The sequence below is a fragment of the Molothrus ater genome, chromosome 3, assembly GCF_012460135.2.
Source record: "Molothrus ater isolate BHLD 08-10-18 breed brown headed cowbird chromosome 3, BPBGC_Mater_1.1, whole genome shotgun sequence".
Taxonomy (NCBI): Eukaryota; Metazoa; Chordata; class Aves; order Passeriformes; family Icteridae; genus Molothrus; species Molothrus ater.
This window is the reverse complement of record NC_050480.2, coordinates 68,432,402-68,458,607: the sequence shown is the minus strand read 5'-3', so window position 1 is coordinate 68,458,607 and position 26,206 is coordinate 68,432,402. Positions and strand designations below refer to the sequence as shown.

General features: G+C 43.2%; 2 protein-coding genes and 1 long non-coding RNA gene across 9 annotated transcripts in view; 1 reads left to right on the top strand and 2 right to left on the bottom strand.

Moving 5' to 3' along the window:
• Nucleotides 1-849: 849 nt before the first annotated feature.
• ZBTB24 (zinc finger and BTB domain containing 24) overlaps nucleotides 850-26,206 on the bottom strand; it is a 29,405-nt gene continuing 4,048 nt past the window's right edge. The window contains exons 1-8 of one of the 6 annotated variants that reach the window (XM_036380130.2): nucleotides 25,256-25,658; nucleotides 21,487-22,480; nucleotides 20,914-21,081; nucleotides 19,628-19,711; nucleotides 18,833-18,916; nucleotides 16,488-16,569; nucleotides 10,220-10,337; nucleotides 850-8,373 (exon numbers count right to left, since the gene is read on the bottom strand). In XM_036380130.2, coding sequence (XP_036236023.1) covers nucleotides 10,259-10,337; nucleotides 16,488-16,569; nucleotides 18,833-18,916; nucleotides 19,628-19,711; nucleotides 20,914-21,081; nucleotides 21,487-22,480; nucleotides 25,256-25,513 — 1,749 coding nt within the window. In that variant the 5' untranslated portion in view covers nucleotides 25,514-25,658 and the 3' untranslated portion in view covers nucleotides 850-8,373; nucleotides 10,220-10,258. The other 5 variants (XM_036380128.2, XM_036380127.2, XM_036380132.2 and 2 more) reach the window with 5 other exon arrangements.
• On the top strand, nucleotides 3,038-15,696 carry LOC118684888 (uncharacterized). Of its 2 annotated transcripts, XR_008508266.1 has the most exons (5): nucleotides 3,038-3,119; nucleotides 5,771-5,882; nucleotides 6,263-6,420; nucleotides 7,068-7,226; nucleotides 14,813-15,696. It is a non-coding gene; the product is annotated as an uncharacterized LOC118684888 (long non-coding RNA). The 2 variants fall into 2 exon arrangements; XR_008508265.1 differs by lacking the exons at nucleotides 3,038-3,119; nucleotides 14,813-15,696 and adding an exon at nucleotides 8,108-9,762 and having other exon boundaries at nucleotides 3,641-5,882.
• AK9 (adenylate kinase 9) overlaps nucleotides 25,824-26,206 on the bottom strand; it is a 59,312-nt gene continuing 58,929 nt past the window's right edge. The window contains 1 exon segment of the mRNA XM_054514212.1: nucleotides 25,824-26,166. Coding sequence (XP_054370187.1) covers nucleotides 25,964-26,166 — 203 coding nt within the window. The 3' untranslated portion in view covers nucleotides 25,824-25,963.

Sequence of the window (26,206 nt, the reverse complement as noted above, 5' to 3'; positions counted from 1 at the left end):
CCAGGCTTGAAAGACACACTTGTTTCTTTAGGTGACCTCTTAATACTGGATGAAAGATTTTACCATGCTTTTTTCTGGCAGAGTGTCCTGCCATGACCAATGCAAATACAGTAATTATGGCTTGCCTGAAGAATTGTTATGCCTGAAATTCAAGATATTTCCTGGTTGTACCCTTCTCTTCTCGTTATAACTTTTTTCATGTGGTGTAACTTCAGCCAGTTGTCCCCTGCCCAGTTCCCATGCATTGTTGTCCTAGATCTGTCTGTATGACATCCAGCTGGACATCCAGCCATCATCTTTGTCACCAGGTCCGTGACTTTTGGCACAGCATCAGCTTTCTGGTACTTGATGTGATGAGGCATTTGCCTGCCCTCTGAGTCCCTGAACGTTGCCCACTGCCAGAGAATGAGTTTCTGGGCTTTGACATCTGCTCAGATCAGGTCATTTGGACTCAAATCACATGCTGTGTTCTGCTTTGATCTCTTGTGGAACACTGAGACACGGGGGTGGCAGCCACAGAGCAGACCTGCCTATGGGTGACCAAACCAACAGCAAATAAAAAATCAACTAACTGGCCTCCTAACATTGTCCTTGATAGTCTTCAGAACTAAAATTGCTTTCCCGACTTTAAACATCTGAGTATAATTTAAAATCCTAGCAAGAAATAAGAGCCACTAACCTCTGTCTCAATACTGAGTATGCAAAACCATATAGTTTCATAGCAGTAGTCTCTGTTACTTACAAAAAGTAACTTGTCAGGAAATGTGGGGTTTAATGAAGAAAATATCACAGTCTATTTTAATATTTAACCCAGAACTATGAAATGAAAAAAATTACTCTCAAGGCAGATTGATTTGGAATGTTCCTACAGAAGATTTAATTCCTATATAACAGTCTGTGTATAGATTGCAGAATGCTTTAGAAAATGGAAGGATGAAATGTGTTACAGGCTTCTTAGCTAGCTGCAGATACACAAAAGTATTTTAGTTTAAATAATCTTCTTGTTTTGCATCATCACTAAAGAAAAACCTAAATTCCCTTGCTAAAATAACACAATCTTCATCCTCAGAGCCTCTGGAGATCACTCTGGGTGTATGCCCTCTTCAGGCATTCAGTTAAACATTTGCTGATTTTCTAAATTTGTTCCCTTTTATCAAGTAAACTTAAGGTCATTACTTTTCATGAAATCTGTGGACTTAAGCTCGGACAAAATCAGGTCTCTCCAAATACTTCCCTAATTCAGCCTTCCCCATCCTACCCTGGTGCTGTTCTGTGAGATTTAGGAGCTCATGCAGTGAGCCCAGGAGCAAAGGTCACTCACTCAGCACAGCACGCTTGGCAGAGCTGGGAGTAGGGGTGGGAGAGCTGCACTCTGTTGGTGTCTGGGTTGCCCTGGCACAGCAGGGCTGGTTTAGCCTTGTGTTTGCATCCCAGCTCTTTCCTTTGAACTTCCAGTGCACTCGGTTATGGCCTCTCCTTCCAGCCTGCATTTTGATCTTTGACACACCTCCTCCCCTGGAGCCATCCATGCACCAGCTCTGCACAGTGTGTCAGAGAGATCTTGCATGCAAGAAATCACTGACACTGGCAGTCATTTTGGATTCTGTATTTACATCCAAAGATAACCTTAACAGTATTGCAATAACTTTATAAACAATATTTTCCTCTGTTTCAGTAACAGTCACTTTCTTTTTAATTGAGACCATCTGCTATAAAAAGTTACTTAAATCTTCTGCCTGCTTTAGCATTTCCTGGTTTTAGCCTCATGCAGCCAACCTGATTTCAAGGGCAGCCAACCTGATTTCAAGGACATTACTTTTAGTTTATAGTAGTCAGAGCAGGATCAAATGTTTGGCCTTCATGAGGCCACAGTCCTACGAACGTATTTTTTCTTCTTTTTTTGTCTGAGATGTCATTATATTGTATCAGTGCTTGTAACTATATAATCATCATAACATTATTTCCCATAAATTGTAGGTGCACCATGTTCATAGGTCTTTTTCTCTTCTCCTGTAAAAATACTTAACACCTTGTGAACATTTCTTTTTAAACCAAAAAAAAAAGTTTCCAAGCCATTCACATGAGCAAGATGACATGGTTTTATTTTTGCTGTAAGTGAAAGTCATCATGGTCTGTGAAAAGCTGAGTGGGAAATAATGCTCTGCCTTACAGCAGGCAAGGAAACCATCTGGGAATCATGAATTGAAGGTTCCACAGTTAATTATCTTGCAGGCTACTGTAGGCCTTTTGTTATATGTAGGTATAGCCTCCAGTGTTTGGAGGATCTCCACGTTCTTGATCACTTGCCTACAGGAAGGAGAGAGTGCCCATGGGATCCATCTCCATCCAAAGCCAAGCTCTGCAGCCTCTGTTTTGTGTGGGGCCATTAAAACCCAGGCACCTGTTTCCTATTGACAGGCCACACTCACTACGCTCTTTAGAAAGTTCTTCACAATGAGTGCTGTCAGTTTTTGATTAAGTAGCCTCCAGTTGTCATTTTAGGAGAGGTGAAAATACTATAGCTTTATGCAGCTACATTTATTTAAAGAAGCAAGTGCTGTTCCATGTGCCCCAGCTACAAATGGCCAGTACTTTTGAGATGTAGTCAGGAGACACAGTGAGAAGTGACAGTATTAGAAATGATTCCCTGTGAAATATCCTTCATTTCCTTCCTTCACAGCACTAATCTGAATCCTGAAAGCAGTCCAGCATTTTGCGATCTCTGTGATTTTCAGGCTGTCCTTCTCCCACGCTGTGGGAGGACAAGCTGAGCCTCCTGCAGGTGCCGCCACGTTGATGGATGTCAGCAGAGCTCCAGAAAGCTTTATACTGTATCCCATCCTGCCCCACCCCATCCAGAAGAGTGCTACCAAGCAAGGAGGATGCTGCAGGCATCCCTCGTCCAAGTGGGGACATCAGAAAATCTGAACAGAGCAGAGCCTGGAAAGTACCTTGTTGTCCTTGTTGTACCTTGTCTGTGTCCTTGTTGTACCTTGGCTGTCCTTACTGTACACTGTGGCTTCTTTTTGCTTCCTCAGGTTTAGGAGGGCCTGGCTATAAGATCATGGGTCCTACACCTTTCAGATTGCACAGAGCTGGTGGCAAGGCAGCAACTTGAAGTAAGTGTTGCTGGTTATGAATATATCCAGCTTTTGGGTTGTACTTTGTAGGTTTGAAAGTTGTGCTATTTTGCTACTGTTAAAAATGCTGTCTTTTTGCGCGGTGTGGTAACATGGAAACTACACTGTGAATTGTTCTCTCTGTGTTAATACTTAAATATTTTGTTCTCTTCCATCAAGCAAACTGCTCAAAGCAATATTCTTGTTTATTACATTCTTGAAAATCTCAAAATTTTAACAGGTTAGTTCTTTATGTTAACCTACTGAGAACAAACTTCTAGTATGCATTTGCTAAAACAATGTTTTTCAGCTTGTGAGGGCAGAGCAGAGCCTGGAGGTTTTGTGAAATGCCTCCCTGTCTGTCAGGGCCCACCTTGAGCTGACACTGAGCTCTGCAGCCATGAGTTTGTAACCTTTGGTCCTGGAGATGCCCTGGCAGCTTCCTTAGTTTTGCCATAGGGTTTTCTAGCTTGAGTAAAATATTTCTCCAGGTGGAGCTGGCTGGAAGGTCATGTGGAACTGTGAGCTGTTCCTATGATGACTCTTGTTGGTCATCCTGGGGATTCCTCTTCCTTTGTGATGGATGGAGAAGCTTTCATCCAGGGAAAGAGTTGGGGGATGAAGGGCTGCAGTTGTGGTGCTTCCTTTGCTGCTATTCACTGTACAAGTCCCTTTTACCAGCTCCCTCAAGCTCCCTTTCCTTCCTTCCTTCGCTCTCACCTTTTTCCTTTTCCTCAGGGGTTTCACTGAGTCTTATGCCAGCTAAGTCTGGTTTACATCCATCTTTTAGCCAGTAAAGAAGCTAATGAAAATGTCCCCATAAAAAAGCACTCTGGATCTCTGCTGTTGGTCTGTAATGACTCTCACCAGAGTAGCTCAAGATACTGATCATGGCAATTCCCTATGGCTGCTTGTGATTTTATCGCCACTGGACAGATGGGAAGGCAGGAGGCAGAGGGGGTGCTCCAAGCACAGGCTCAGCTCTGCCTCCCCTCATGCTGCTGCCAGAGGAACAAGGCTCCTGTGAGCACAGTCAGGACCCCCATGGCTGGCTGGGGTGGGATACACAGCTGCTCCCAGCCCTTGGCAACTTGCACAGGAGGGCGAGCAGGATACTTCCTATCTAAATAAGATGACAGAACTGAATAAATGGAGAGCAGGTACTGAGTTAAGGAGGCCAGGGTGCTCCTAGAGTAGAAGATTTTTTCCAGGGTGAGGAGAGGAGGCAGGCAACGGGAGTGAGAGCTGTGAGGAAGTGAAGAGGATCCTCCACTCTGTCTGGGAAAGGATTCATGAGAGAGAGAAGAAATGACTCTCAAGAGTGATGACTGGGGAGAAGCAAGCATTAGGTGTGCTTGGGTTTGGGGGATTATGGCAAGGACTTGACTTCCTTTTCTGTGGAGAGGAGCCAGCTTTGGGGTGGGGAACAGGGGGTCCAGTGATCTTGTCATCCTCCATTACCATCTGACCTGATCACAATGAACAGTCAAGAGCCCCATCAAGCTCTCAACAAGCTTTAAGGAAAGTGAAGTAATATTTAGATTTTATTTTTCTGTGATTTTTTAAGAAATTCTTATTACCTTGTTTGAGATCCTTTCTCAGAAACTGATTCATAAAAATGGTAGTTAAATTTTAATTGAACAATTACTCTGACTGCTGCCTTACGGCTTGCAAAATTACTTCAGCAGACTAATTTTGGAGTGGGATGTTTTGTCCTTTGACATGATGCTCCCATACGAGCAGTTCTGTGTAATTTCCTCAGTCTTCTCATCTCATTACAGTGAAAGGAGGTTGTGTCCCATTAATTCCAGCAGGGGCTGGTTGCAGTGCCCAGACACGTGCCAAGCACGGAGTCTCCCAGAACATTACTGGCTCACAGAGGCATCGCTCACCCTTTCCAGATATCAAAGTTTTTTGTCCTCTGCCTCAGGGTAAAGTAGGTTTGCGGGAAGTATCGGGAAAGCAATCTAAAAAAATAGAAAGGCATCCCCAAGGGAACACCTTTCTTAAGGGTGGAAAGCAACTTTTAATTAAAGAGGGGGAGAGCAAGAAGTAGCAATCTCCTGCTTTAATGCATCAACACATGACTATGTGCAATATGGGTAACAAAACTCTTGCAGGGACACATTCAAGGCTGACTGATTCTAAATGAAATCTACCTTAAAATTACTGAAGCAGTTTTTCCCTCGTGACATGGCAGCTTCTTTCCTGAATAGCACAGGGAAAGCACAAGCTCTGCCTGGGGGAGGATGATGGAGCTGGAGTCAAACAGTGCACATGAGCTGCCATGGCTCCCCCATGTGCAGAGGTGCTTGGGTACATGCAAACTTGTTTCTACCTGATGTGTAAATCAAGTAAATCTACGGGTCATTAAAAATGACAATTTCTACCCAAACAGAAGGTGCAAAAGGTGCAAGATGGGCTTTAGCATAAATACATTGGATAACATTGCTGGAAAAGAGGACTTGTAAAATTTTAAGTCCTTGGTGACACCCACCTTGAAAAGAATTCAACAGCCAGTCCTGGTTTTTTCCAATACCAGCTTCTGTTATGTTCTCAGAGATATGTATGCCCTGGGAGTCTGGGCTTGCTCCTCTTCTAGGAGCTCCAGCATCAAAGAAGTGACTTTTGCCTTTTTCTTTCCACTCCAGGAAGCTCATAGCATTTAGTGCCTTAAATCCCACACTCCAGGCTTCCACCTCCAGCAGCTTTCCTGCTTGCCAGTGCTACTACATTTTGCTCCATCCAACCTGGGACCTTGAGGTGAGAGCAGTTTCTCCTCACAGGCAGACTCTTCAGCATCTTGGGAAAGAAACTTTTCAGCTGCACTTAGCATTTCTGATCTCAGCGTTGGCTGCTGCCCAGCCTGCTCAAATGGTTTGCACCATTGCCAGTGGGAAAGCTTTTATATAAGGGAACATAAATAATTTTCAAAAGTGCTTTAACTGTCATAAAGTGTCTTAATGGGTAGCATTTAATCTAAACAGAAAATCCCAAATGCCTATGTCAATTATATGAGTTGTTTTTCTTAAATATCAGAAGTTAGGATGTTCTTTTTTTATTTACATTTTATTACTTGATGCCAGTATGAGGGAACATCTTCTGTTAAATTTAGGTCATGTTTGTAATTTCTCATCTTTCAGGGTTTTATATGAGACTCAGAACTCCCCTTCCACCCACAGAGCTGAGGCTGCTGGCAGCAATGCCTAATGCTTGCCCAAGCCTGAGAAGCTGCCTGAGGTCCAGGAAATTGCTAGAGTTGAAGCTGACTTCAGTTCCTTTAAAGGCATTTAAACAGATGGTAGGTGTGCCTGGAGATCTGTAGCTAATCTACTTCTGCATTTCTAGGGTCCTGTCCACAAAGGTATTAGAAGTTTGAAGTAGGCAGTGGGTGACCATCATCTGTCATTTAGGCAAGGACAAGGGGCTTGGGAACATAAGAGGACAGAGACAAGGTCACAGATCAAAAAGTGATCACTGAAGCAGTCTTGCTAATACAAGCAGATTATAATTCTGACTGAAAACCAAATCTTTTTGCTTTAGGGAGATGAAAAGCAGTTCCCAGGTTGTTATGTGAATAAGATCAGATCAACAACTTGATTTTTCAGAAATTCACAATTCTAAATTGTAGAAATTCACAATTTGCACAGTCAGATAGCTGGGGAGACATACCTTTGAAAGTAGGACCATAAACTGACTCTCCTTCATCTCCCTTTCCAGGTATCTGCAGGGTAGATAAAAGTAGTCATCAGAGACCATGGTTATCCCAGGCATTTGTCACAGGGTTGTCAATGAGCAGCTCAGCTGAGGTCAGAGACATGGGTTGCCCATCAGCCTGGGGAAACAACTGCTTCCATCTCTGTTTCACTACTGAAATTTTGACAGACCTTTGGGCAGAGCCCTGCTTCCATTCCAGAAGACAGTCTCTCTTTTAATTATTTCCTGCAGTGTGTTTAATTGCTGATGCTCTGAGAAGGTCCAGCATCTCCTGCTGGGAGAGCTACGGCACTGGCAGCGCTGAGCCATGGAAGCAGTGCCCCAAAGGACATCTGTCAGAGGGAGTAAAGTTAGAAGAAAGAAGGATGAAAATGCACCTGTGATTTTATGGTAAGTTAAGGCAACTAACTTGTCTAAGAAAGGAGAATTGATAAGAGTGAAATTCCTGTTCAGCTGAATGAGGTACTAAGGAAAACTGATCTTTTTGTTTTGTTTTTTAAGTAGTCTGGTTTTGCTACATCATTTAGACATTTTCCAGTTATCATTAGTCCTCTACAGTAGCAAACTTAATATTGCTTTTATGGACTACATAGATTACTCATTTGCTTCAAGTCCACACCGCTCCTTGCAGTGCTGGGGCTGAAGCTCAAGAGGTCACCTCTGCCATAAACTTGGTCACATGGAAAAACAGGTGCTGGAGCAGCCCCACCACCATCACTGCCACAGGCATCCACCATGGGCCCGTGGCAGTCTGGCCACCATGAGTCTGAGTCTGTCAACAGGGCCCAGTTCCACGGCAACACCAGACACCAGCCCACACCCTACCCTGAACTTCTAGGCACTTCCCAAGCCTAATGTAAGCAGATTTCAACTCTGTGGGAGGTTAGAAAATGCTCCAATTTCTGTTTTCCCCTGAAGGAAGGAAAGCATGTGGCGGAGCAGAGGACTGAAGCCAGATCTTTTCAGAGCTCTTGATGGATGCTGTCAGTAATACTTAAAGGATGAAGAGACTTACTAATAGCAATTGCCCAGCAAAACGTGATAAGTAAAAGCAAACATGAGAGAACTGCTTCCCCCCTCCACCCCCAGCGGGCCTCTGCTCAAGGATTTCCTGAGATCTCTGTGTTTAATTCCCCCTGGCAGCTCTTTTCCATTTGAATTTCCTTGCTTTTCAGGGAAATGTGAAAGTCTGGCATCCACAAATTTCTGTGGCAATGAGATTTACAGCTTAATTACACCCCGTGTAAAATGTGTGCCTCCTTTTGACGCAGAAACTCCTACCCAGAGCTGCATGTGCTGGGCACTGCTGAGCCATCATTCCCACCGGCAGCGCGTGCACGGAGCCGTTCCAGAGGGGTCGTGGCTCCTGCAGCAAAGCTTTGTGCCAGCGCGGCAGCTTTGCTCTCTTCTGCCTCGTGCAGCATGTGCAAAAGCTGCTTTGTGGGACAGCTGCAGGTTCAGCTTCGGCTTCTAGCAACACAGTGGGGTCAGGTCACTTTTCATCTCGGAGCACCGTGAACTTTCACGTGTCAGAGTCCTGTTGCAGATGAGACAGTTGTGATTTTCATGCAGAACAAACCTATGTAAAATTGAAAAAGCCCAAACCAACTGATTTCTCATTTTAGTAACAATGTGCACTTTTTCTGCAACTGTATATCCCACTGGCCTTAGAAAGTGATACATTTTTACATAAGCACAGAGTGAGAACCAAAAAGCCTCTGAACTAAGTGTTGCTAAATTACAGTGTCTATAAAAAACCCAGACTGAGAAAGAAATCACAGGTTGCAGATGGGCCTCCTCCAGGTAGCCCTGAAGTCTCTCTGGTCTGGCTCAGTGGTAGTTTCCTACAGTGATTCATTAGGGCAATGCCTTTTTAAGAGTTTTGTTGGGATTTGTAGCAGTGCTGAATTTGAAGAGCTCTATCCTCACAATATCAGAGACTGTGAGGATCAGATTCTCAATGTTTAGCTACCACAGCTGCTCCCTTGCTTGAAAGATCCATGCACAAGGTATTATAATTTCATGTGATGATGTTCTCCTGCTGAAAAAGGGCAGAAAAACGAGGCAGACAAAACAATTTGGACAAGGAGACGTTAAAATGGTAAGACAAGGCAGTTTTAATTCACAGCCAGGTCCTGGGTGGCAGCAGATGAGCTGAGGTGCGACAGTAAGGTAACTGCAAGCAGCACATGCAAATACAGGGATGTTTTGTGGGCTGTGACTGAGTGATGCAAAGGAAAGCCCTTTCCTTCCTCCTCTCAAAGGTCGGCAGCACAGCTGCTGGAGCCTCTGCAGGCTGTAAGCTAAGCAGAATCTAATTTTGGTTGCCAGACCATATGGCTTTTGCTATAGCCAAAAATGTCTACAGCAGCCTTATGTAAAGTCCAGAGCAGAAGCAGTGTACCCAGAGTCAAATATAAAATCAGCTTCAGAAAATACTGTCTTGGCTATCTATTTTTCCCTACATCCATATTTTTAGGTTGATAGAGATTAATACAACTGAAGTTTATTGGGCTTTTTGAAACATCTCTTTTCTCCTTTTTGCACAACAACATTTAGGGATTAAAACCAGAGCAATCCACTACATATAATTTTAAAAAAACCTGAGATTGATGTCTTCATTTTGTCAATATGCTTGAATTTACACACAAGAAATTCTGTTATTGAAATTTAAGTTTGCACATACATAGGACTGGCTCCCATTAATCCTTTTTCTTTGAAAAAATTACTTTTTTTTAAACTGATAATTTCTAGATATTCTTACTGTCATTGTGGGCAAGAAAGGGAATTAACTATAAACATAATAGTCACCAGAGAGTCAAAGTCAAGAAGAAAAGCAATGATTAGTCTAAGAAGCATAACAGGACTATTTTTCTGAAAATTTATGTTGGGTTTCTTTTATAAAAAAGCATGCCAAGAACCACCACTTGTCTCAATCTACTCTGCTTATTATTTCTCCACTTCTTTTCTCATCACTTGGTGATTCAGGTGCATTAAATTCTATTCAACAGATTGCCAATTATGAAAATGACATATATTAAAATCCTGAACAGGGTGACTAATATTAATTGTAGACTCTATTTATTAGCTCTTTATGACAACATGATATTGTTCTGCAGGTCTTTTTGTAGTACTTAGATGAGGATAAATGTTCTGTGGGTGGCAATAGTTAGATGTGAATTAGCTGGTGCTGTTCTGCTTGCCAGTTGTGGTAGATGGGCTGTTCTGCATTCAGTTCAGAGAGGAAAACAATTACCACAAAGAAAAATATGGAAAGCACACGAGGCTGTGTAGCACATTTAAACAATGATCCTGAAAGCCTTTCAAAGGTTGAGCAGCAATGCTCTTGGAAATTTGAAGTCCTTTGAAGAATACACACATACCCTGACACAAGACCCAAGAGTTTTGCTTCTGTGTGATTCTTAGAGGGTTTTCTTCGTCCAAACTTCTCCACCTGGTGCAGCTGCAGCTGTTTCAGCTCCTTCCAGTCCAAAATAGCATCTAAAAAAAATGAGAAACAGAAGAGAAAGCAGACAAAATTAATGAAAAAAAATGCATTTGCACACACAGATGTATTTGAGAGAGACCCCTAGATGATGGTGCTAAAGCAGAGCTGCTAGGGGTCACTGAGAGACATCTAGGTGAAGGGCGAGTAAAATCACCAAATCACAGAATGGGTCAGGTTGGAAGGGGCCACAGTGGTCATTTGGTCCAACCTCCCTGCCCAAGCAGGGTCATCCCAGAGCACAGGGCACAGGATTATGTCCAGAACTTAGCAAGTTCTCCCTCCAGTGAGGGAGACTCCACAACTTCTGTGGGCCATGTGTTGCAGTACATTCAGTTACTCACACAGGGAATTTCTTCCTCATGTCAGAAAAATTTGCAGGTCAGGGTAGTTTGCTAACTAAAGCAAAAGTCTGCTTCCTGCTATTCCAAAGATACTTTCAATTAGGTAGGATTAAAATATTAGCCAGAAATGACCAGTAAGCGTACTACAGTGAGATGCTGAGAATATGCCTGGATGAGTTTTTCCATTTGGAAGAATTGCTTGGGACAGATATGATCAATAGTCCCTCTGTTGTGGAAAAGCATTTATTGTTCACAGTGCTTTACAGAGGATCTGAAAAGGGATAGGACATAGAGAACTGCTTTAGCTCATGGGACTGCAACTCTGCAAGAAGCAGACTCTTTAATTAGTCTCTAATGACTAAGTAAAAGTGGTTCTGACATCATAGCTCTGGAGAGTAGGCATTACTTCTTCCTTCTCTGCTCTTAGCAAGAACCTGCAGTGCAGGACGACTGGGAAAAAGGCCTGCACGGATGGACTTCTGCCCATGGGAAGATAAGCATGGCCAGGAAGGAGCCTTGGCTGCTCCCACAGGCCAGGGCACGCCCGATGTGCAAACAGGCCTCCTCCCAGGCACTCCCAGCTCAGACTCAGCTTCTCTGGGATAACCATACTCACACAGGATACTGGCAGGGACACAGTCTGCTGCAGGCTTGGAAGACATGGGGAGACAGGAAACGTACCCAGCTGCTGTGCTCACACAGGCACAGGGCTGGTGATTAGGAATGAATCCCATACTAGCTTCCACAGTTAAGGTGAAGTGGGAAAAGACTGAAAAACCCCACATCCCAGCACACCAGGACAGGCATTAGCAAACACCAACCATGACCTTCACCACAATGACTAACCAGCTACAACACTGAAACGAGTCTTTCACAAACAAAGAAACAAGCAAAACTCTTTCCTCAACAACTGGCAAGATCAATGCCAGGCTCAATATCCTTAATTTTAACCTGTGAATAGGCATTCAGTTGGAAAGAGTTTGTGATGAGGTAGAGTCCTCTCCTTTTCCTCTTAGATGCTGAGAAAAAATTGCTGTACAATCCCTAGTAGTACTTTCTTTTCCTATTGGCAGAGTAATTTGCTTTTACAGCCCATATGAAATAAATACTCTGATATTCATTTATCAAAACCCAAGATGCCGGACTGGAAAGCCAAGCAGGGGAATTACACATACAACAGGCAAATGCAGGCTCCAGAGTGTGTTTGCTTTACCTCTCAGGGATTTGTTTCAACTTGCACCTGGAGAACCAACCAAAATCTTCAGAAAAAGCCAAAATCTGATAAACTTGCATTTGGAAAAAAAAAAAAGTGAGATCCTATTAGAGTTCAGCTACACTGGGTAACTTACAAATTGAGCAGAGGTAACACACAATGGTGTTAAATGCTTACAAACCCAGATCTTTCTGTAGTCCTCTTACTGCCCTGCATTTACGTCTAAAACCTTAATCTCATTTTAACATAGAAAGCAGTGAGACGGATTTGTTAGGATTAGTCTATGTGAGAAAAAGAGAAGTTAAGGTGTTTACTGGCTAAGGAGTAAAGATATTTAGAGAGCTGTTCTGAAACATAGTTTCTAAGGGATGCATTTTTTTTCCTAAATCATTATTAGTGGCAGCTGGACTGAAAAACAAGGCTGAAGTGGTTTCCTTTCTAATTCAAAGCAATCCTAGACTTCAGCTGAAGCCTTAAAAATGCACACACAGAAAAAGGATTAATTTTCATCTTTTAACAGAAAGGCATTCACTAGAAAGAAAGCAAATGGTGTCCAAAAAGCAACATTTGTTGATATGAGAAGCCACGCCAGCTTCTTGAGTGCAAGCTACAATATGTGCTGACAGCTTAAGCAATGCAGGGTGCAAGATTAGTCATTGCCCTGCTATTCACAGCAGCTTGTTTCTTCACTGGTAATCTGCAGAAAAGCAAAACAGAATTCCAAACACCAAACTTCAAGTTTTTTAGTTACAGGGAAAGCACTGAGAAATCAGTATGTGGAAGTGTCCCGTGTTTAACTGCAGCATGGAACTGAACCCTGCAAGGATAACTGCATAATGAACAAAACAAAGTTCAAAGAAGAAGAAAAGTATCGAACAGTTCCTTTAGTGGTAGCCTCAGAATTTAGCTTGTAACCTGTTTTTAAGCATTTCAGGATTCGTAAATATATGGCAGACAATTAATTCTGTGCAGGTTCCTGTAAACTTATGACCAGAAAGTCGTCTGGCTCCACTGTACAATGTTTTAGATAAAAGCAGAAGTTTTAGGATTAAACTGCCAGAATATTTACTTTAAGCTTATACAATTAATCAGCAAGATTGTCATAAGTGTTGTAACAGGCTTTACTGTATTTATTTATCTACTCTTACAACATCTAGACTTCAGGCTTCTCAGGCAGAACTGCAGAATATGCTGGGTTCACTTTGGTGGCAGACTGGATGCCAATTTTATTAATTCATTCTGAGAGGAAAGGTGAAAAGCCTAAAAAGCCTAAACACCTTTGCTGTGGGATGGCTTGTTACTTTTTGGATTTTTAAAAATTTTTTTGCATTGATTTATTCCCACTGTCTACCCTTATCAAGATCCATTTATATAAAAGTGATCCAGTACTTTGATGACATGGAGATACTTAGCCAAACTTTGGCAGCATGCAGTCAGGAACAGGCCAAGTAGTCTGGACTTGGAACAAAAAAATTTATAAAAAATGTGGATAATTTTGCTTTTAAATTCATTGTGTTTTTTAGAATTTTTTGTTTGTAACATAAAACTTAAAACATAAAAAATCCATGTAAATCACAAGTATGACATTTTAAAGCTGAAGTGACAATTGAGAATGTTCTTTCAAGTAACAGTGGCATTTTATCTGCATTTTAACACTCCAGTGCAAAGGTGTTACCAGTAGTCAAACCTGAAACAGAAAGCATGTATTTTGGCAAGGCATTTTATTACGATGTTAAATCTTTTTTCTTAGCAGTCAGTCATTGAAAACAATCTGTACACATCTAATTTAGTCAACAAAAATAGCTGTACAACTTTAAGTGATGTGCCCCATTTATGTAACTTGTTAAGCTCTGAAGTGATGCTCTTCATTGTTTGAATCCTCACATAAACAATTACCAGTCTTAACATATATTAAAGTAAGATTATGTTCTTCTCAAAAGTACAAAAAATAACACTTTAAATACACAGTGGCTCCTAAGCTTAAGACAGAATCCTGTCAGGAAAAGGGTTTTGCACTTCAAGAGACAGTGCTTTCAACATCAAGAGCTCTTCAAAGTGCTTGGCAGAGTGTGTGAACACTATCCCCACTAACTAGATGATAAAATAAGGCACAGAGGTCAACTACCTTGCCCACAGTCACACACAGAGTGAGTGGCAGAACTAACAGAGCAGAATCTGTGGGGTTTCAGTTCTCCAGTATAACCATTGCATCTCATTGCCACTATTCAAGTGCAATGGCTTAAATGTTTCTGAGGAGCAAGATGTGGACAGCACACAGTAAACAGGAGGGAAGATTCAGGGCTAGTTAAAGGCTGCAGACAGTTTCAACCCAAACCAAATGAATTTGGTAGTCAGTAACTCATAATGCACTTCAGGGAATGATTACATAGAGAATTATACATTAACCTGCAGAAAGCTCATTAAACAGAAGAAATATGGTGTTAGCTTTGCAAAAAGTACTGGTTGTCTTAAGCTTGACAGTAGCTCAGGTATAATGTTAAGTTTGTCAAAGAAGTGGTACTTTATGATCCACAGATGTCCTAAACATTGTTCTCCTACCAGCCAGGTGAACTTCTCTGGAGAGTCACTCAGAAATGCAAATAAAGGCTAAATATCTCCTCAGGAGGCAGAGATGTGAATGAGGCACAAAACCCCACATTAATTGCTTGTGAGATACTTGTGGGGACTAAGTATGGTAAAGAAATACCAATCCAGAAAAACAAAGTAGTCTAAAATAAATATGGTTAAGGAAATTGAGTCACTCATCCAAAATCACCAAGAAATGCACCTTTGGATAGCTTATGTTGCAAAAAAACCACATGTGACACGTGTAATCCCTGCTGGGATGAGAAGTGTTCTCTAGCCTAGCCGTCTGCTGACAAACAAGCATTTCAGAAAGCCTGTCCCTCGATAGGATGCTCAGGAGATGACTCATTTACTGACAGAGGCTGCTGATGGGATTCAGAAACAAGTACACTTTGATTCTGTTCTTCACTGACTTGATGGGAAGGAACAGAGTCGTGGTTAGAGTGAGACTGCTGACTTGATTCCTGAGCCAGCTGCACGTGCTGAGCTGGATGTGAAGATCCCGGCAAGTGGATTTGTTCATTTTGTCCTTGATGAGCATGGAGATGTTCCAGCGCTTCCTTGGAAAGAGTGATGACATGCATTTGTTCAGGCTGGGCAGCCTCTATTTGGTTTGCAATCACATTGATACTTTGAATTTGTTCTGCTTGCTCCTGCTGAGCTGAAAGCAACAAGTTTTGCAGCTGCTGCGGTGGCTGCGCAAGGAGCGCGAGGTTGGCAGCCTGCTCTGTGGTCATGCTGGGGGCATTTTCTGCAGTCACAATACTGATGCCTTGATTGTGGCTGGGCATGAAGTTGATGTTGTGTACTGCATCCGTAACCAGCAGCTGAATTTCCTGCCCTCCCGAGGTGGCAAGTTGGTACTGCTGCAGCTGGAGAATGTTTCGCACTTCTTCCGGATGAGCGTTGGTGCTCAGGGCAGCGCTGCCTTCCTGAAACTGCTTTTCCTTGCTGTGAATTTTCAAATGAGACTTCAGGTTGTCCAGACGAGCAAACTGCAAACTACATTCTGGGCAGGCAAAAGGCTTTTTGCCTGTGTGTAAGATACAATGTCTTCTCTTAGCACTGGAATCAGAGAAGGATTTTCCACATATATCACAAGAATATGGCTTTTCTCCTCTGCAATAGGAAAGAACTTGATCTCATTAAAATATTCACTTTGACAATGCTGCTTTCTGGAACTTATTCTGTAATAAAATACTTAAATGATTACATTGTTTCTCTAAATTGTAAGTCCTTAAGGGTAGGGTTAAAAACATCCTCTATTTGATCTCCTGATTATCTCTATTTGACTTCACAAACTGTTATATACTCCAGAGCTACAGCGATAACTGCCTTACTCTCATAAAAACAGAGGTACAAGCTCCATGCTGCTAGACCTTGACAAGAATGCAACAACTTTGCACAATTCTAAGGACTGACCATTTTAAGAACATTCATTAACAGCGTGGACTTAAAACCAAAAAGAAGTTTCCAAATCCTAACTTGCTGCCTGTGTCAAAAGGACAAGAAATTTTACTGGAAATGTTTTCTTAGACAACAGTTCTCCAGTGATTTAAAATCTGAAAAATGTCTTTATGCAATGCACTGCACTGACAGGGGTAAAAGACAACTAATGCTGTTAAAGAGACAGGATAGCTCACGGGACAATAGGACAATGCTCCAACAACCTTGATACACCACGGCTACTGTTCTGCTCTTAAACAAAACCTACAGTAAAATTTTCACAAAAATAGTATAGCAGTAAGTTCACTGTCAGTGAACAGACACAAAACACCAAAGAAGACTCTAACAATATCTTGGTGCATGAGGATTTTAGGACTTCAGTACTTTCCACTACCAATTTTTTCCTTACATAGATTAAGCAAAAATGTTAAATTTTTAACAATCATTCAAAATGCAAACAAGTCCTGACTGTTCTACAGTTAAATAAGCACTACTTCTAGTTATAAGACTAGAAGTTGCATTTTAAAAGAATGTAATGTAAATAAGACATACTTTACCTGTGAATTCTAATGTGAGTCTGAAGTGAACTTTTAGCTGTAAATGATTTGCCACAAATCTCACAAGTGAAGGGCTTCTCACCTATCAAAAAGAAATGTGACTTTCCTTTTGAAATAGCACTTTTCATCAATTCATTAAAAACATTTTGTGTTTTACCATATACAGTATCAAGCGTGCACTGATGGCTCCTCACACTTTTGCCATGGTTCAGCAGATATCCAAAACTGAAAGAACTCACTAGTCAAAATGAGGGTATAACATTTTAAATGTACACCTTTAGCATTTCTCCCCTTTTAAGATGAAGAATTAGGTGATCCAAGCCCCCAAAGCAACAAAAAGCTGTACCTATGGCACAGATGTGTGTGTTCCACATGGAACAGAAACGCTCTGAAAAAGGCTGTCCCTGAACCCTGGCATTAATGCCACGTTCATGTGCAGCACCATCCACGTGAGTAAGCCCAAATTTCCAAAGCTGGAAAATTAAGCCATTATCTTAACAACTTGCCTGGCTTTCTATAAGGCTCCATCACACTAGGCCTATGATAGTCTGGAAACACCAGTTAGAAAAAAAATTAAATTATTGTGAGTTAAATAAAATGTGAGTTCGTTTGGGGATTTTTTGTTTATTTGTTGGGGGTTTTTTTAGTGCATTTGGAATTCTGATGATAATTGAGTAGAAGCAGAGAGGCCAAATTAAATTATAAGAAAGTTCATAAGAAACAGATACTACCCAACCAAAGCAAATCCTAATTCACACCATAACAAATCCTTGTAGCACTGAGGCTCTTTAAGGTACCAGACACGAGAATCCAGATCACCACTGTGGTAATTCACACCATCAGCACACCAAACCCAGGGATTGGGCAGCAGCCAGTTTCCAAGGAAGCTTCCCATTTAGCACAGAACTGCAATGCTTACCAGCTTTCATGTGGCTTTGGAGGGCATGGATAAAGGATGAGAGAACAAGAAACATTTGTCAGAAGGGACCTCTGGTCACCCAGTCCCAGCTTGCTACTGAAAACAGGAGTAACTTCCCAAGTAGACTGTATTATTACAACACAGTGTTACCAAACTACTGCCAAAGTAGAACAGTTGTAATTATGTGAACTCGTCCCCCAAATGCCTTGGAATTGTACTTTGCTTTTGGGATGGGACAGGTGAATTATTATTTCTATATAATTAATACTGTCTGTATCTTGCCTGTCTTTTCTAGTAGCAAAATATATTGCAAGCCAGTTTATGCTAAAAATCAGCTTAGCTCATATATTTTTGCAACTTACCCTGCTAGTAAGCTTCCTCTTCTCATTTCCCAGCCCAAACTCATTTCCCACTACATTTAGAGAGCTGTATCAGCTTCAGATACAAAACTCTTGTGTGTGTCAACACTGAGTTCTCCTCCATACAAAATTATGTAAGTATCATATGCTAGCACTATTCTCAATAACCAAAAGCTCCCAGAAACACAAGTTTTGGCCTTAGCATATCCCAGAAAATTTAAATCTTTTTCACTTAGAAAAGAGAAGGAAATGAATGAGATAAAGTATGCTTGAGAATGAGTTATGTATTACAACTGCAAGCAACACACTTAAGAATAATTTGATTTTGTGAGGAAACAATTGCCACCATTTCTAGTTACTTTAAAAGACAAAATTATTCACATGTCACCTTATGAACTTATTCTTCAAAGAGAAGTATTTTATTAAGTTTATGCCTTGCTATTATGAGAGGATAGATCAACATTTTTATCTCTGCTATCCAGTGATTTATTACCAGCCTGCCCTCTAAATCTCTTAAAACAGCCTTTGACGCACTTGCATTAAATCATCCCTCCCAGCCCATCTCCTCTCAACATCTAGTTTATTACGGCACAGTAAAAGCTAAATGGAAATAATTATTTTCCTGGTCACAGCACTTTTCATAAGCACCCATCCCTCACAGACAGAGGTGTCCAACTCATTTAGGACACACACCTTCTGTTGCTTGTCAGCTCACTGCAAGCCTGATACATTCTGGATACAACTCTCCCAATGAACTGAATTCTCAGTCCAGAATTCTATCATGGGAAAGCTAACTGGCATTTTCTGCAGCAGGTTTTATAAAACTGGAAAAAAAAGCCCTCTTCCTGTAATAGGCACTGCTTCTGTGCTGCTGTAACACAAGCTTTTTTGAGCTCCTGCATTCTTGATGTCAAATCTCTTCATTAGCAACACAGGCATCATTATGCACAAGTAGAGCAGAAGTTCATGCCACAGAGACAAGTGTAATTTGCTTAACATCTTTTTGTCCCTGTAACTTCAAGAAAAAACCAACCACAAACCCCACAAAACCCAAGGTACAACATTACCTGTGTGTGTTCTTAGATGTTTCTTTAGCTGAGCTGCATCCATGAATTTGCGACGACACTGGTTACATTCCGGCAGTGAACAGCCTTGTCGCAATAACAAAAAAAGTGTCAGTGCATAAGTGATCCCCTGTATCTCTTCAGTGATCTTTGTTAAAGCACTTTCCTGTAAAATAACCACTTTGCTATAATATAGAGATAAAACAGAAGGTGATTCACTGCCTCCTCCCTATCTTAACTGTCACACTATTTCTCAATTTATTATTACCACAGGAAAAGAGGGGACTGACACCTGCTCCTACCCAAAAACACCTTCACTTGAAGCTTTGTAAATTCTGATTTTCTCTACCACTTCCTCTTTGTGTAGCTCCATCCCATTCCAGAAGCGAGAAGAACACTTCCTAAAGCTTGTATGCCTTTACTAGTCCAAAGTAGTGGGCAACTACAATGTGATTTGCACACCAGGCAGCAGACACAATTGTTTATACAATTCGCAGCTTCTATATAGCATGGACAGCAGGGCTAAAATAATCAAGTTGTATGTCAAATACAGTGTAACTAATTTTTAATCATCATAAGAGCCCTTCTCAACTAAACACTTTCCTACACATTGCATTAATTATACACCATCATGTCTTTTTCACCCTATTCACTGTTTTATACCTGTCCAACACAGGACACATCAAGGTAGCAGAGACTAAATACATCACTGAGGAAAAACTTTCAGCCTAAGTCAATCTTTAGGAGGACAAATCAGCATCGACTGTAAGCCAGGTCCTCAACCCAAACTTGTTATACCTGTGTGTAGTCGATAGTGGCTCTTGAGCTGTCTCTTTTGGCTGAAGTATTTCCCACACTGATCGCAGGTAAAAGCCTTCTGCCCTGTAGAGAAAAATCACTTATTAAAAGGTAAGCCACGTCCAAAGTAAGTGTAAGGAAATAAATAAAATACAAAAGTCAGCTGTGAGGAGCCAATTCAGTTTTGATTTGCCTCAACAATGGCTCTCAGAGGCACATGTGAGAGGGGTTGCACATGTGCCACGCCCAGGAGGCACCTGGGAAAAGATGGAGGAAAGCCTTGCCTCTGGGGAGACCTTGCCTGGCAACCAGTTCATGTCTGGCATGGGACTGGCAGGCAGGAGGGGAACACTGAAGACACTGTACTCCAGAGACACTCTCCAGTCAGATGGCAAAAGGTCTCTGCCAATGAACTGCACTGGGACATTGGACTGGGCCAATGGTCTCCTGTCAGCAGGTGGACTTTCGGAGGAGCCGGGGCATGAAATGTAACTGCGTCACAAGTCCCGTGGCTTTTCAAACTTGCTTTCTGAGTTGGGCTTTTGGCTTGGGGCTTTTTTCAGACTGTGCTTTTGCTTCTGAGGCTTGGTGATTCGAGGGGCTTTTTGCAACTTGGTTCTGATTTGGCGCTTTTTGAGTCTTATGCTTTTTGCCCTGGCCCCAGGCTGCCTTTTGGCTCTCTTGCCCTCGCTGGCTCTTGCTCACCCTTGCGTCTGTCCTTCCTCCCTGTGTCCCTGACCAACTCCCTGTCTGCTTTGTCCCAATGTCCTTGCGTCCAACCCCGCCCACCTCCCAACCAGCCCACCGCTGTGATGCTTGCCACAACTGTGTCCAGGGCTCTGGACCTCCTGCCTGAGCACCCCTCACCTTGTGTCCAGCTGCCCATCACTGCAGGAGCCGTGCCCAGGCTGGCAGCATGCACATCCCCCACCTTGATGGCACTCCTCGACCTCTGGTGGTAAAGCCCTCTTTTTCCTCTCTGTCTCCCCTCTCCCTCCTCCCATTCCTCTCCCATCTTTCTTCCTCTTGTTCTGTCTTCTCTAGCTCTCTTTAGCAGGATAACTTCTTTTCATTTTGTTTTTTTCATTACCAATAAAAGATTCTCAGATACAAAGTTTGTCTCATTTGACATTATTTTGTTCCTGACTATCCATTTTTAAAAGAACTCCTCACAGTTTCCCTTAGTGGAATGTGACACCAGTATACACAAGATGAATCAGAAGTACCTTGTTTTCAGAAAGGCAAATTCTTGCAGCAGAGAGCTACATTTGCCTTGAAGTATTTACCTGAATGTAGGCTCATGTGCTCCAGAAGAGAATGCTTTGTTGTCAGAGCCTTACTGCAAATGGTGCACGTGTACGGCCGTTCCCCGGTATGCATTCGCTCATGCACTTGAAGAGAATGCTTCTGGGAAAAGCCTTTGCCACACTCACTGCATTTAAAAGGGCGTTCCCCTGAAAGCAAAAGATGGCATTTTTAGGCATAGATGCATCATTTCTCACTACAAAGTCTAAGCTGATAGTGAGATGCACTGCAATGTTGTAGCTACTGAAAAAATTAGTCTCGATTAGTGGTAAAGAGGCAAGCTTCACACAGGAATAAAATAATTCTTTAGCTATTGCCATATAATTCAGTGCTTAAACAATGAAATTATTAATTACACTGAAATCTAGGTGAGACATAAAAGTTCTGAGATCTGCTGACAAGAATAAGACAGCAGACACAGAACAAACCGTAATTTGGACCAGCATGCTATTTTGGATATTCTTGCTGTAGTCAACAACCAACACCTCAAGAGTCACTTGCCTTTGGCAACATTCCTTAACCTAACCCAAAAGCAGCAGTCTGTCAAGGCCTACCTGTATGGCTTCGCTGGTGAATAGCCAAGAAGTGATTGTACTTAAATACTTTGCCACAGTCTTTACAGCGAGCTTCAGAACCCACACGCTTTCTTTTTCCATCAGCTCTCTTTGCCAGTCCTTTCTCATCCTCATCCCCAAGAAGTTTGTAATCTTTTAGTTTGATTGATCTCCTTATTCTACGTTTGCTGTAACGGCTCTGAGTGCTCTGTATTCCTTCAGATTTGGGATCGTAGTTTTCATCTTTCTCAGCTGATAGATCAACAGCAGCCTCTGAGCCACAAGCAGGTTCAGATTCTTCTCCATCCTTCCCCACTGAAGCCTGTTCATTGGCAACTGTTTCTTCTACTTCAGTGTCTTTTTTCATATAATTTTGCTCATTTTGCATAGAGTTGTTCTCTCTCAGCTGCCCATCTTCGGCAGAATTTGCTCCTGATTCATCTTCTTCTTCTTGGACAATCTTGATTTTCCTTGGCCGCCCCCGTTTTCGCTTTGGGGGATCATCATTTTTCCTGTCACTTGCAACAACAGAGGCTACACTTTCAGCTGGAGCTGGCAATGCACTACCTGGGCTGCGGCTTTCCAGGTAGTCTGTACAGGCCCAGACCAAGTCAGTTACTTTCAGCAGCTGTGCAGTAGCCAGGATTTGTTCTGTGCTTTTCTCACTGGCACAGAGGCAACCAGTGTAAATAAATTCTAGCAGAACTCCAAAGGTGTCTGCCACCATTCCCTCCAACATATAAATTGACTGCCCTATTTCACCCTCATTTACAAACATCATTGAGAAGTATTCACTGCTGGCAGCCAGCAAAGCTTTATGGGCTCTAAATTGCACATTCTCCACTATCAGAGTAATGTCACAAAGAAAATCCTTTTTTCTTTGTTCCTCAAAATTAGCTAGAATGGTATCTTTGTGAGCTTTGGAGTGGATGATCAGTTTCTCAGAAGGATCAGTTGTTTTTGCCATTTTAATTATGAATATTACAGGAGGTGCCTAGAAAAACACGATAGCTTTAGTAAAAAATTATTTTAGCAGACGGCATTATAAGACCCAAGTATCATTTGTTATACCAGTAACAGAGTTCAAGAGTTTCTGAAGCAATTCTGAATCCTCTGATCTTTTGAAAAATCAACACTACTGCTAATATGGAATTTCTTCAAAAAGTATTTTAAAATCCTATGAAAAGGCTACAGATAGTTTTTTAGATCAGAATTACTGCCTATTTTTTTTATCTCTGATGTACTGTGAACCCTGTATTATCTAAAAAAATTTGCTACCCTTGCTTCTGAAACTAAAACAATCAGACAGAAACAAGCTCCTTAGTACAGCACTGGGTTGCATGGCAAGGCTTTGATAGTGGGGCAGTTACAGGGGTGGCTTCTGTGAGAAGCTATCAGAAGCTTCCCCAATGTCTTACAGAGCCAACATCGGCTGGCTCCAAGATGGACCAACTGCTGGCCAAGGCTAAGCCCATCAGTGGATGGTAGTATCACCCCTGGGATAACAGATTTAATAGGGGGGAAAGAAACGTGCACAACTGCAGCTGGAGAGGGGAGCGGGAGTATGGGGGAACAGCAGCCCTGCAGACACCTAGGTCAGTGCAGAAGGAGGAGGTGCTCCAGGTTCCAGAGCAGAGATTCCCCCACAGCCCCTGGTGCAGACCATGGGGAGGCAGCTGTGCCCTTGCAGCCCATGGAGGTCCATGGTGGAGCCACCTGCAGCCCCTGGAGGACCCCACACCAGAGCAGGCTGATGCCTGAAAGAGGCTGGAAGCCTGTGCTGGAGCAGGCTCCTGGGAGAATCTATAGCCTCATGGAGAAAGGAGCCCACACTGACATGGGTTTGCTGGCAGGACCTATGACCCTACGGAGAATCCAGGCTGGAGCAGACTGTCCCTGAAGGAGTGCACCTGTGGAAGGGATCCAAGCTGGAGCATTTTGTGAAGAACTGCAGCCCATGGGAAAGACTCAGGCTAAAGTATTCATGGAAGGACTGTCTCCTGTGGGAGACCCCACGCTGGAGCAGGTGAAGAGTGTGAGGAGTCAAAGGAGAAACAAGGACAATGTGTGATGAACTGACTGCAGCCCCCACTCTCCATCCCCCTGCACTGCTGGTGGGAGGAGGTAGAGAAAACTGGGACTAAAGCTGAGCCTGGAAAGAAGGGAGAGGTGGGGTGAGCGGTTTGAAGATTTGGGTTTATTTCTCATTACCTGACAGCGATCTTACTGACAATAAAGTAATTTCCTCAAGGCAAGTCTGTTTTGCCTGTGCTAGAAACTGGTGAGTGATCTCTCTCTGCTCTTATCTCAACCCATGAGCTTCCAATATATCCTTTGTTCCCAGTTCCCCTGAGGAGGGGAGTGATGGAGCAGCTCTGGTGGGCACTGGTGTCCAGCCAGCACCAATCCACCACACTGGAAACAAAAAGGTCAACTGCAGTTTGATCAGTGCAGTTTACTCAGGGACAAACTAGGAAATCCTGTAATAAATGATGCCATGGTTTATTTGAGGTATTAGGGCATGGGTTGGACTAGATGATCTTAAAGGTCTCCTCCAACCTAGTGATTCTGTGATAAAACTTCACTGGTATCAATATGGCAGGACTTCATAACATCTTTTACCTCCCATCTATCGTTCTGAAAATGTCTCTTTTTTAACAGTTTCACTTTTTTAACACTTCCAACACTTTTAACTTTACTAAGCTTCAGCCTAAGAAGGTAGATAATACAAACAGAAACAGCAGTGTTTTGAAGGGTTCTGTCTAATATAGGGCTCATAAGGTACCCATTAACAATCAATTTGACTTGCTAGGCTTCTTCAATAGTAAATTTGCAAAAATTAATAATAAACAAAAAAATCCATCAATTTCAAAAGAATCCACCAAATATTATGGGAGAGATATGCCTGAAATGTCCTATTTATAAAACTCAGCTAAACTAAAGATAATACAAGTGTCACATTAAACACACATAAATTTACATATTTGTGTTCAGTTAGTGCAACAGTTTCAATGACCTGAACAAATGCTCCATGAAACAGCAGACACTACCTACAGATACCTAAATGCTACTGAGATGGTGAAAAAGGGATTCTTTAGACCTAATCAGCTACCAAATAGTTCACGGCAGAGTCAAATTGTTTTATCTGGGAGCTTTAATTTCCAAAGCACGTGAGCCCGATGTTTGTTGCTGGAGCACCCTAAAGCACAGCTGCAGGTGTGACCCAACCTGCCTTATCGTGCAATATAAGAATTCCTGGACGGCTGCTGCCAACTCTGCCTGCAGGCATCCCCTAACCTCCACACGTGTTCCAGACAAGGTAGTGGGTGTTTTGTGAGTTCTGATCGCATGAAGGACGTCGATGTTTAACCAGGAGGTGACAGCATTATTATTTTGACTGCAAAATCCAAACCACGCAACTTCCCTAAAACCCCCCCCCACCATCACAGAGTGAGGCTGTACTCCGGCAGAAGGCCCCACGCTGCCGGCAGTCCGTTCGGATACACGTCCAGCCGTGGAAGGACTCAGGAGCTCCCGGGAGGTGACCCCGGGGGGCAGCGCACGGCCCGGGGCTGGGCCTCGGCACGGCCAAGGGCACCGTGCGGGTCGCCGCCCCCGCGCACCGTGTGAGCCCTTCGGGCCGCCCCTCAAGGGGAGGCCGCGCGTCCCTCGTGGGACGGGTGCAGGGAGCGGGCGCTGCCCCGCGAAAGCCGCGGGCCGGGAGCACCCGGCCCGGTGCCGCCCGCCCTACTCGGCACTCAGCACTCACCGCTCGCCGCCGCCGCTGCCGCTGCACTTCCGGGCCGGGGCTGGCACCGCGCCTGCGCTGCCGCAATGAGCGCAGCACGGGCGGGACTTGGAGCGCGGAATCACAGAGCAGCCCGGCTGGGTAGGGGCCCGCGCAGATCATCCAGTGCCAGCCCTCGGCCCTGCCCAGGACAGTCCCCAAAACCACACCGTGTAGCAGAGAGCATTGCCAAATGCTTTCCTTGAACTCTGTCAGGCTTGGTGTTGTGACCACTTCCATGGGGAGCCCGTTCAGTGATCAACCACCCTCTGGGTGAAAAACCTTTTCCTAATATTTAAACTAATCCTCCCCTGGCACAACTTCAGGCCATTCCCTCGCATCCTGGCACTGGGCACCACAGAGAAGAGATAGTGTCTACCCCTCCTCTCCCACTCACAAGGGCGTTGTAGATGGCAATGAGGTGTCAGTCTCCTCCAGGCTCAACAGACCAAGTGACCTCAGCTGCTCATCATATGGCTTCCCCTCAAGGGCCTTCACTATGGTCATAGCTTTCCTTTGGACGGTCTCTAGTAGCTTGATGTCTCTCAACTTCAGACAAAGGATTTTATTTCTAAGATTTCATGGTTAAAAAACTGGCCTGAGAACGTGTGACATTCACAGGCCATGTTCCAGCCATGCTAGTGCCCGATGGCAACACTCCATGGGTTAAAATCAGTGGAAATACAGGGTTCACACAAAAGTGGGGCGAGTGCCTTTCAGGGAAAAAAAAGTCTGCAGTCTGTCATCAAAGCCACGGGGCCGATCTCTTGGCTCCTTATACGGGCCCCTCATGGCAGTCCCCAGGTAGGGGATGAGTTGGCAGTGCTCCACAAACTGCAGCAGCTTCTTCCTGTACATCTGCCGCACCGGCTCTGAGCTCCGGGGGTTGTGTGCTGCAAGAATTTAAGCAGCATGTTAGTGTCTCCTATAAAC